Below are 12,208 nucleotides of genomic sequence, written 5' to 3'. Positions count from 1 at the left end.
AACTTGAGTCCCCTTGGATGCGATTCTGTCTCCCTCCACTGGCACCACCATTTTCAACAGTCAGTCGGGACCAACTGAATTTTAAACGGTGTATGGCTGCCCCCCACTAGACAGTGATTGACTTCCATTGGAGGGACAAAGATCATGTCGGCAGCAGCTGATCGAATTATCCTGAGCAGCAGTTCTAGATTCCTTTTAGACAATGACAGCTAGCGGGGGATCTTCTCCCCCGTACATCCCATACGGTCAAGCAGATATACTGACAGATAGGCAGGAGACTTGCATGGCACCAGCGATCTACTGATCACTGGTGCAATGCTTTACAGGTTCCTGCAGCGAAAAATAATAAATGCACATTTTTTTACCTGCGAAAAAATGTGCATTTATTATTTATTATTTTTTACCAAAAGGTTAACTTATCCTTTAAAGTGGACCTCCACCCTCATCTATCACTTTTTATGATTATTCTCCTCCCTCCCAACTACACTTCTGGCTTTCTTGCCTAGTTGAGAACGTCTCTTAACCCCAGCTTCCCCCATCCAAAACATTCTAGGATACTGACTAATCCACTGCAGTCCATATACCCTGGGCAAACTCCATGGCACTGCACATACGCTGCGGTGCGTCATCAGGGGGCCAACGGCAAGAACCAAAAGGGTCAGCCTGTCCCCTGATGATGTCAGATGAGAAGATAATTGTGTGGGACCCAGAGTGCTGAGACAGAGTGGCAGCTTGCACCAGATAACGCTGGATTCACTGGGCGAGTGAGTATGTTTTTAAGGACAAGCTAGTTGTTAAGGTAACGGGGAAAAATTAAAAGCATGTAATGAAGTTCATCTTTAAAGTGGTTGTAAACCCTTCCATATACCCAGTGACGTGAATGGTCTCAGGTGATACACAGAGATGAAACTCCTCCTACATATGTTATACCTGTTTATTTGCAGTCCTCTCTCCTCTACATCCATTCAAAGTGCTGAATTTATAAAGCTTGTAGAGCTGTGAAAAAAAGGGATGGGGAAGCTGAAGTTACACTCTACAGAGCTCAATGTGGAGAGATCTGAGAGCTGATTGGAGGGAAGGGACAAACCTCCCTCAACACAGCACACAGGGACAAAGCTAATGCTTTCATTCTCCTGAAGGTCCCTCCTCTGTCACCATTTTTCTCTTGGTGTCAGGAAAAATTCTCAGAAGTGATTCATGCTGATAACAGAGAAACAAAGCAGCAGACAGAAATGACACATAGTGCTCTTAATGGAGACAAGTACACGCTTTGTTCATATTTCATGTCTGAGGTTTACAACCACTTCAGGTAGCAGCCATGGTGAACATTTCCGTGTATGTATAGTTATTACCTACATTGATTTTCTTATGTCTCCCATCACTCTTCCTGTGAAGGACATAGATTTTAACCTTGTATTTTGTATAAAATTAGGAAGTCAGAGCTTCTACCTGGAACACACTGATGATATTCTCTGTCTGACTGTCAATCAACATCCAAAGTACAAGAATGTTATTGCCACAGGACAAATTGGTAAGAAATGAGAGTGATGTGTATTCTGCAGTCATCATCAGACAGTATTACTGCAGTGTGTGCTAATGGATTATATACATGGCATTCAGTGTAATAAAAGAACATCTGTAATGGCGTCCATTCTGACATGACATTGCAGTCTATAGTGCTATAGTATTAGATGCTTGCTGTGCTGTATAGGAGCAACAGAGCTTTTCCCAGTCTGTGAGCTATATCAGCCCGTATTGAGCAATCCTGCCACAGACAGGTCTTCATTTGCAGTACTGATTAAGGCAGCAGAGTTTAAGGCAAAAGAGAATTTTCTGTGATTGTTTTTTTTACGGATTCTCTTTTATTTTTCCTTTGTGATTTCCCTCTGATTTATTGATCACGTCCATTGATACATAATTACAATAATACTATTTGTTAATTCTGCAGTGGTACTGGGTAAGAGGATATTAGTTTGTGTAGGGTTTAGATACTTACCGTAATTTTCTTTTCCTGACGGGCTCCATGTCAGAGCAGCTGAGTAAGGCCCCCCCCCCCATCATGCTTCCAGGACCTAACTCATAAATTTGAGCCCACCTGCAGCCTCAGCATTCTGTAACTAGTCCTACCAAGCAGGGTGGGAATTATGCTGACATGGAGCCTGTCAGGAAAGGAAAATTATGGTAAGTATCTGTCATTCAGTTTTCCATTTTCATGACAGCTCCATGTCAGCACAGCTGGGAATTAACTAGCCGCACAGGGGAGGGATAATGCTACACACTTCTCAATTCTGGCTAAAAATCAGAAGCCAGGATGCCTCTGCCAAACTCAACTGTCATTAAGGCTGCTTCTATACAGTAATGATCCATGGACGTATATATTGACCCCCACGTAGCTGCCTTGCAGATAGTGTCTGGGCACACTCAGCCTGCTGCTGCTTACAAGGTCCAGACCCTTTGGGTGGACAGTGAAGTGATCCCCTCTGGCACAGCCAACCGTTTCAACTTGTAGACCAAGGAGATGAGCTTCAACAACCAGGAGGCAATCTTGTTGGAAGCCATAAAATCATTCCACGCTCCACCTGGAATGACAAACAAGTGCTCTGACTTCCTGATGCCAGATGTCGCCTTGATGTTAAATTTTAAAGCTTGATCCACATCTGATGGACTAACTTCTTGGGTACTCCCCAAGAGAAATGTAGGAAGGACAATTTTACGTGTGATATGGACTCTGAAGGTCACTTAGGCAGAAGCTTGAGCATCAGCTTGAGTACCACCCTATCTAGGATGAATGTAAGAAAGGGTTCTTTAAACCCCAGGGCCGCTAATACGGACAATCTTCTGGCTGATGTAATTGCCACCAGGAAAGCAGTTTTCAGCAAGAGGTACCACAAGTGGCCATTTTTATTGAAGGCATCTGATGCAAACAAGTCCAATACCAATGGTAGATCCCACTTCACAAACAATCCCTTAGCTAGGTCTCAACCAAATTGCAGCTTGAAGGACAGTATAACTGAGTGTTGGATGCCCATTGTATGCCGGTGAAGGCAGAGATAGCTGAAATGTGGTCCCATAGCGTACTTACACATAAACTTAAACCAATCCCCACCTACAGAAACTTCAGAATGTGACAGACTTGTGAAGAGCCTAGTGTAAATCCTTGATCAGCAGCAGTCCTGTGAATTTATGTCATATTCTACTGTAGGCACTGTTAGTGATGTTCTTTGCTTTCATAAGAGTATTCACAACCTTTACAGAGCCCCCAAGACCTATTAGCCTCTGCCTCTCAAGACCCAAGCCATGAGCTTGAGCCTGTCAGGTGTTGGATGAATGTGACTGGAGAATCCGATCTAACCGGCAGAGGAAGTGGATCCTTGGCGCTCATTAGGAGGGGCAGAGGGTACCAAGGCCCCTTCAACCAATCTGAGAGCACTACCAGAACTATCACCTTTCTCTGCTCCAGCCTCAGCAGAAAGCTGAGAATCAGAGGGAGAGGCAGAAAGACCTAAGCTGTCCCGGAGATCCACTCTGCGATCAGCACCTCCACCCCGATTGCTTGTGGACCCTGGAATAGAAAGCAGCATGGTGTTGACTGAGGATGTGAACAGGCCTACCTCTGGAAGAGATTACCAAGCCTGTTAGTTCTCAAAAAACCACATGGTCAATGAATGTAATAAATTGTTAGGTGTCAACTTCTTTATCCCTGGTTGCATGAACCAGCAGGGCTCATACAGTCCTGCTCACCTAATCTTCTTTTGGAAGATTCTGAGAAGCATTGTTTGCCTGGAATGGTAGGAGACTGCTTATTGATAGAACAAATAACCTTTTCACAGTGTGAGTGGTAACGTTCCTATAGAATGTATTAGCCTCATGTGACAACCTGTTAGGTGTCATCTTTATCTTTGGTTGCTTGAACGAAGCAGTATTCATGCAGTCATGTCCATCCACATCGTCCTCTTTGGAAAGTCTGAAGAGGGATGCTTCGCCTGGGAAGACTAGGCAGCTTCTCATTGCTGAAACAGATAACCCTTTCAAAGGGTAAATGGAAACCATTCCTTTAGTGTATTGACAATGTGTTTATTGAATGTGACATCCTGTTAGGTGTCATCATTTCTATCCCTGGCTGCTTAAACCAGCAGGATACATAGTCATGCTCGTCCACGTCTTCTTTTTAATAGAATCTGAAGAGGCTGTCTTGCCTGGCACTGCTGTGAGACTTCTAATCGCCACAACATATAACACTTTCACAGGGTGTGTGGAAACAACTTCCTTTGAGTGCACTGGCCACTTAATAATTGTGTCATCATCCTCATTTGTGATTGCTTGAAGAAAGCAAGGTTCACATTGTCATGTTCATCTGTCTTTTCCCCTTTGGAGAGTCTGAACAGGCTGTTCTGTTTGGGAAGGCCATGAGACTGTTCCTTGTTAGAAAAAATAACCCCTTCACAGGGTGAGTGAAACACTTACATTCATGTTCATCTGTCTTCTTTTTTTGAAAAGTCTGAAGAGGGTTGTTTTGTTTGGGAAAGCTCTAAGACTGCTCATTGCCAGATTAGATAATCCTTTCACAGGGTTTTGCCTGCTGCTTAAAGCAGCTAAAAAGAGAAAATCCCCAATAATTTAATGATGTAGAAAATAGCTTGCTTAGTAACAAACCCAAAAGGGTTAATCACTGCTAGAGGGATGCCTACACTTCAGCTTCCAACCATAGCCCTGAAGTCACCAGGTGGTTAATGAACCAACCCTTGCCCTGCCAGAAAACAGGACATGATGAAAATGTTTTGTTCAGAAAAGCAACAAAAAGGAAGGAATCTGCATCAGAATTACAAAAATATTCTGCAATGTACACAAACCATCCAAGGGAATTGTTAACATCATAAAGACCTTCTCTTCTTTTTTTTTTTTGAGAAACTGGAGACCACAAACAAATATTAAAGGGATGTCCTATACTCCAACAGGCAATGCTGGCTACAGTAGTCATCCACAGGCAACTCCTCTACCTTCTCTGGGAATGCTGGTCTTTAGAGGGGGTTGGCATAATGGCACAATAGTAAAGCAAATATGAGAAACCATCAGCAGGTAATGCCATGTGTGAACAGACAAAGTATTACTTTGTACACCCGTTATGCAGAGTACTATCTATGGAGGAGCTCAGGGTATGCACAGCGGCTGCAGGGAGCAAAGCACAACAATAGCCAGCAATGCAGTATTCATTTGGATGCAAAGCATTTTTACATTTCGCTCACCCAACCTGCAGCATCCAGCTGTAGACACTGGCACTGCGCGGGTGTGCGTGCCTACAGGGGACTCTGCCAACACCGCTGCCCACTTCACATGGACCCAGTGGACCCCAGACAAGGCTGTTAACCGTGATAAAAGCCGCCCCAAGAACCAGCAGCGGGGCTCCCTGGATTATGAGTCATTTAGCTGGTACACCAGGGACCGTGTCCAGCTGAAACCCACGGACGGACGGACAGCCAGCCCTTTAGACCGGCCAGCTAGAGGAGCACCCCTAGCTCCTGCACATAGGAGGAAAAAAGAGGAACACTGAGGCTGCAGGTGGGATCAAATTTATGAGTTAGGTCCTGGAAGCATGGGGGTTCAGGGCCCTTACCCAGCTGTGCTTACATGGAGTTGTCAGGAAATACAAATCTACAGCTAATCCTAAATGCTCAAGTTATAAATCGGTTCACTACATGTTCAACAAAAGAATTTTAAGTCAATGGGGTTTATTTACTAAAGCTGAAGCTTGCAAAATCAGGCTCACTTCTGCATAGAAACCAATCAGCTTCCAGGTTTTTTTCACAAAACTTAATTGAACAAGCTGAAGTTAGAAGCTGATTGGTTTCTATGCAGAAGTGAGCCTGATTTTGCACTCTTCAGCTTTAGTAAATAAACCCCAATATTTTTACTCATTTAACTTAGTAGCTTGCCATGTTATTTATTACAGTATCCATAAAAGATTATTATTGGCAGGATTGAGTCATGATCGTCATTTGCCTGTGGCAGCCTTTCTAAACCTTATTACTGCAAGGGAACCCCTACAATAATTTTTAGGTCTTGGGGAACCCCTGCTAAAACCTATTTATTGCAGTCTAATGGGAAAAATGCCCCTTACATTGGTGGTCAGTAGGAAGACTGATGGTGGTAAGGATGCCCCTTTGCAGACAGCTAAAAGAGTGTTGGTGTCACATACACATGTGCATTTTTTTTTTAAATTCATGATATATATGAATCTATGGATGTACATAGTAATGATAGTATACGAATCTACGAATGGACATAGTAACAAATGTCAATGAATATGAAAAAGATAAGTTTTAACAAAAAAAACAAATGCATTTGTTTCATTTGGATAACGTCACATGATGCAATAGTAGTTTGGGGCCCATGGGGAAAATAATTACATTTTTAAGTTTTTTTGATCATTTGGATAATGAATGGATCCAAATTTCATTCCATTAGTTAATTCGGATGCACATGACGCCAGTCGACATTGTCCATTCAGCTTATTGCATTTCTCTTGGTGGGTCGGACTAGCATCCGAAAATATCAAATCCTTCCAATTCAAATCCATCCAATTTGATAATATATAGAATATATAGCAGTGTTCCGGAAAAGCTTCTAAATTTTTTGAATCCAATAAATATATTAAACGAATGCTGAAGATATGAAATGATATACGAAAACAAAATGGTTTAACATAACGAATATGATGAAGCAAAATTCTTCAATGAACAAATGCATCAAAATATTTCAGGTGTGCACATGTCTTGTGTCACACTGCTGGCTTTGCCAAGTAACGTTGGCCCTGGAAATATATAGGCACCATCAAGTGGACGGTCAGTCAACCACAACCCAAGGAACCCTTGGTAACCTCTGGAGGAAACCTAGGGTTCCACAGAATACTGGTTAAGTATGGCTGGCCTATGGACATCAGTTGATGCCACTGGCTGATTCTTTAGCTGCTTGGGTAGATTAGATATTATCACCTGATTGGTTGCTTATCCTTAGGAAAAAAGACAAGCGCAGGGGTTTCTGACAGCTCTTCCATGTTCTTCCTCCCTAAACAATAACATGGTATTTGGGCACACCTTCAGAGCAGTCATAGTGTACAAAGGGCTGCCTTGTTAATGGCTGTGGTGTTATTATCCATCTCTCCTGTAAGAGCCCCTGTAAAGAAGAGCTGTTAACATCTTCATAAGCTTTCATGCAGCAGCACAGCTGTATTGCTTGTTTCAGCAATTCACATAAGTGAACTTTTATAGAAAAATGTTTGAAAGAGGATCTGTGCAGTGGGAACTGTACCCAAAAAAAACAAGCAGAGGACAAATGGTTAGTCACCATCTTTGCCTGTAGGCTACCTGTATCCAATCTTTTCCCCATTAGGCTAGGTTCATACTTATGCAGAATGCTTATGCAAATAGCACGTGCTTCCGCACCCGCAGGCAGAAAGTGCTGGTGTGGGGGAGTCCATAATTTTTAAGGGAACCATTACACATCTGAAAACGCAGCGTGTTTTCAGAAGCATGAAATCACATGGTGTAAAAGCACCATGTGCTTTCCCTTCAACTGCAGTTTCGAAAAAACTACTGGGACCTTTTCCGTGCATTTTCCACAGGTACAGAAGCACATTAAAATGAACTTATAGATGTGAACCTAGCCTTACTGAGTTATCATGCCCTGTTCTGCATAATGTCTCTGTGTGGAGGCAGCCATATTGAAAGAGCCAGGGATTTGCTTTCTCATGTTAGAGCTGCCCCCCTTCTGATGGTTGGTATAGGAACATTTTAAGAAGCAGCAGGAGAGTATCAAAATGCACAGATGTATAGAATGAATGAAGCAGAAGCAGAGAGATCCTTGGACTGCAGTCCCTCCAATACAGCTTACTCTCCAGCAAGGAGAACAGTGAGCGGAACAGTAGTGACATCACCAAATCCCACTCCAAATTTCATTAAATAGGAAATCACTTTTTTGAGTTTAGGTCAACTTTACCAGAAAAAAAATGTTACTGTCTTATGTAACTCTTAGTGTATTTGGTCTAGAAACAAAATGAGTAACTATTATATGATTTAACACTGCATCTTGCAACTGGGAAAAGTTTGTTGCATCTTTAAAAGGAAGGTAGTTGATGTCAGTAGCTAGAGGACATTGTTCAGAGCTAATCCATTATTAACTTTGTTACAACCTCTTGCATCATCTGCCATCGCCCACCTTCCCACCTGACATTACTTACTGATGCAAGATAAGCAAAGTTAGAATATGGTGTCATTCATGTAACTACATCCAGCCACACGCACAGAGCCGCTAGAAATGCACACCCCAATGACTTTTTACAGCTGCATTTGAAGATATAATAAGTGTTTTCTTGTTTACATTTTTTTTATTTTTGCTTAGCATATATACCACACACTGGGCTTACATGACAGAAAAACATTATAAATGTTTGGCATTAAAACAAAACATTAAGATTTTTCATAATTACTGGTTTTAAGATCACTTAAGGAAGTCATAGTTAAAAAAGAAAACAATTAGATAAACGGTAAACTCATAATAATAAAATATGTGCAACCAAAACTAGTCTTTATACTTAAAGTAGAACTCCAGTTAAAAAAAAATTTTTTTTACCATGCAGTAGGGCTGTGCACCCACTGCATGGATCGGCTGCTCATTTTTTCTAGGGGTGAGGACTAAGCTCATACTTACCTGACCCGCCAATCCTATGGAAAACTGTGCTTCCCCACGGTCCAGCAGTGGACCATTCCTGACTGTGGAGTGCACCTTGAGTGTGCTGACGTAAGGAACAGTCCATTTACAAGACCACTGGACCGCGGGGGAACAAGAGCCGAAAGGACCGGTCCTGTGCAAGGAGTATCGGCGGGTCTGGTGAGTATATCTTTGGTGTCCTCTCCCCTAGAATAAAACGAGCATTTGACTCGTGCAGTCATGGCACAGCCCCACTGCAAGGGCCAAAAACAGTTTTTCCCGTATTTCTGCTTTAAAGTAGTATTAAACCCTCAGTGTTTTATTGGCTTAAAGTGTTATTAAACCCCGGACCCTGCATTCACTAGATCTCCCACAGTACACAGAACATGCAATGCAATTGTTTTAGTAAATATACTGTAAACTGCTAATTACCTTTTCTCATCAACAGTATATAGCAGTCTTGTGACTTCTACCAGTGTCTGGCCGAGCAGTGGTTAAAGCTTGTAGGAGGAGTTTTCATTCTCCTATGACTGTCCTATGAGGCTGCATGACCCCTGACCTTCTGTCTGGACAGTGCTGATTGGCCCTGTGCTGATCATATGCACCCTCCCAAAAAATAAAAAACTCTCTAGCAATACACACCAAACTGAGCATGTGCAGAGTTCCTCCTAGGGCTCTGTACTATCTGCAGATTAATTGGGGACAGTATAAGAAGGAAAGGATCAGAGAAGACAGGAACAAACAACTTTTTTAAACAATGCGGCAGATTTACCCCTTAGGTTCCACAGTGAGTATAACAAGCATGCTTTAAAGCATATACAGACTGATTGTACTATTGTGGGTTCAGTAACACTTTAACACAATGAGAACAATGAAGTAAACATTCCCCAGTTTGTAAAAATTCTTATCCCAGCACTTACAGCTTTCAATGCTGCTGGCTCCTGCTCTCTCAGTGCTGCTGGTCTGAACGTCTGGTCTTCACAGGAAAGAGTGTACAACAGACAGAGAAATCTGGTAAGCAAAGAGAGGGAGAGGAGGAATAAGGAGGGGAGTGCCTTGCCATCCTAGGATATGGGGATGTGTGTTTCTATTGATGCACAGTGAAGGGTGACACAACGCTAGTCCCTGCATGCAAGGATGGCTCCATAGGGTGCTGCAAGAGAAAGGAGAAACAAGAAACCTGGGGCAGCAGTCATGGCACCAGCTTAAGCTGGAACATAGGCTAGGATTAAAACATCAAGAAGCTGCACCACTGGTGAAAAGGAGACAATTTCTCAATTACCCCATCAACACAATCAGCCTTGATGAAGGAATGCCTCCCACAGTGCTTTTGTATTCCGCCAGCCCAGGGGAAGGGGGGGGGGGGAGGATTGGTGGTGGGGGGAGGGGTGTTACTGGGGGTGGGTGTGAGTCTTCCCTGCTGGCAGAACACCATCACTGCTAGCGGCTATAGCCCCAGGCAGTATTTGCAAGCTAAAAATCTGACAGGCTGGTCGTACCCAAGTCGATCGATGGATCAACTTGGGTACAATCAGCCTGCCTGTAGACAAATATCGGCCGGTCCCTGCTGAACCAGCTGAGATTCAATCCATCTATGGCTGGCTTTAGTGATTAAATCAGCTACTGAAGTTATTAAAAAACTGACAGTTTATTAAAACTTTAACTGATCACACCTCACCAGAAAAGAGGTGCTCTATGGACATTTAGCTTTTGTTTACAAACCCTAAAGTATGAATAATGTTTAGTAACATATTGACATATTTTAAATGAGGTTTAAACACATTCACATATTAAACAGATGCAGTCACATTTAATTTTCAGTAACACGTGCATTTTTGTGTGTAATAAGAATTTGTAATTCAAATAAAAAGGATGCCAGGCACAAGTTAAAGTTTTTGTAATACATTCTGTTAATGTCTTTGTTAAGCCCTGTGTTTTCTACCTATACTTACTAAACAATAGTTCTATATCTATTTCTTTTCCTGTCATTCTCATACGTTAAACATTTTGTGTTTGCATGCCTCTAATGCTGATCTAGCTTGCCTCGGCATTAGAAATACTACTTATTTCAGTTGTTGGTTATCCCTGACGCTTCCCCATTTGCCATTGCTCTCATGACGCAGGTGAAATTGCTGAGTACTCAGGTAAGGCTTACCATAACTGTCGTGTAGTACTAGTTACAGGTCCTCTTTAGTCCATCCATTGTGTCTGTAGCTGCTGTACCAGGCTCAGGTACACATCCGCCATGTTCACGTCTTCGCATGGCAGTATCTATGCACAGTGTCCCCTGTGTCTCGCACATTGTCACTAGATTGACTTTGGGCAACTGTTAAGAAACTACAGGTCCTAATGGACTCACAAGGGATCCAGGACTCTAAGTTTCCAAGATTGAAAGCAACAGGATGCCCATGGTTATCCTAGACTTGACTCATTCTTCATAAACCACACCAGTCCCGTTATCACAAGCTTGTAGTATGTCAGTTTAGACTTGTATAGTAAATATCTGATCCGTATCATTTCAGTCTGTGTTTTTTTGTGGTATCAAAAGATCTGTATGTGTGGATTTACATTCTTGCTATAAGGGCCCATGCTCTGATTCTTGTAAATAAAGGCCTATGTTGCGTGTGAATGTGTATTATTGTATATTTGTATTATCATGGACCATATATTTTATATGCATTTAGGTAAGGTTGGTTTTGGTATCATGCTGCCTAGGACACCATGAATCAGTGGTTCTCAAAATGTGGAACCTCAGGACCAACATTTGTCCTTGCCCATTAAGTCACGACCCAAAATTAATTTAATTTCCGAAACATTATAATTTATTCCATAAAACAACTTGTAAGGTATTCTACAATGTATATGCACTTTTTAAACCATAAACAAACAGCTTTCTTCCAAAATGGATAGTGCAGTAATCACCCCCCCCCCATCATCACCATCGCTTTCCTGCTTTCTTTCACTCCTTTCAAAATCTGCTCTCCATCACCCTGCCACAACCCAGGAAAAATACCTAGTAAAGTCATTCCCTGGCATTCAGTGGTGCTTCTCTTCCCTCCTGCATGGCTAGCTGGCTGGAAGAAAGTGTAGTTATATGTCACTTCCTCCCAGCGCTCCCACGGAGGAAGGTGGAATGAGCGCAAGGGCCATGGGACCGCTTTCCAAGTGCACCATGCGCACCACCTTAATGGGACCGGCTGGCCGCAATAATACAAATATTAAGGCCAGCCATAGTTGTGCTCCTGGCCGTCTTAACAGTTATATTAGTGCAACCGGCGTTTTTTAGTAAGCTATGTTGTCAGGGCACTGGATGTTTTATTGGGCATTAGAGAGGCCTGGGGGGGCACTTGCTCCATGAACCAGTCCACCCCTGGTCATAACTCACTTTTGGGTCGCAATCCATTAGTTGGAAACGTGGTCATAAATTATGGCACACTTTTTACAGACTCCACCCCATTCTATGTTACATCATGAATGTTTAGATAAAATATCTAAAGCAGCACAC

At 42.5% G+C, this 12,208-nt stretch overlaps 1 protein-coding gene across 3 annotated transcripts in view; it reads left to right on the top strand.

The window, feature by feature from the left end:
* The window catches only part of EML6 (EMAP like 6), a 272,713-nt gene that overhangs the window by 238,686 nt on the left and 21,819 nt on the right, over positions 1-12,208 (top strand). For 2 of the 3 annotated variants that reach the window (XM_089682713.1, XM_089682711.1), the window contains 2 exons: positions 1,433-1,531; positions 10,827-10,847. In XM_089682713.1, coding sequence (XP_089538839.1) covers positions 1,433-1,531; positions 10,827-10,847 — 120 coding nt within the window. The remainder of the gene's footprint in view (positions 1-1,432; positions 1,532-10,826; positions 10,848-12,208) is intronic. The other variant, XM_089682712.1, reaches the window with a different exon arrangement.

This window comes from Staurois parvus, unplaced genomic scaffold (assembly GCF_062004578.1).
Source record: "Staurois parvus isolate SC_StPar_1 unplaced genomic scaffold, SC_StPar_1.0 ptg000295l, whole genome shotgun sequence".
Classification (NCBI taxonomy): Eukaryota; Metazoa; Chordata; class Amphibia; order Anura; family Ranidae; genus Staurois; species Staurois parvus.
Note: the sequence above shows the minus strand (reverse complement) of the source record. Positions and strands in the feature narration are given on the sequence as shown.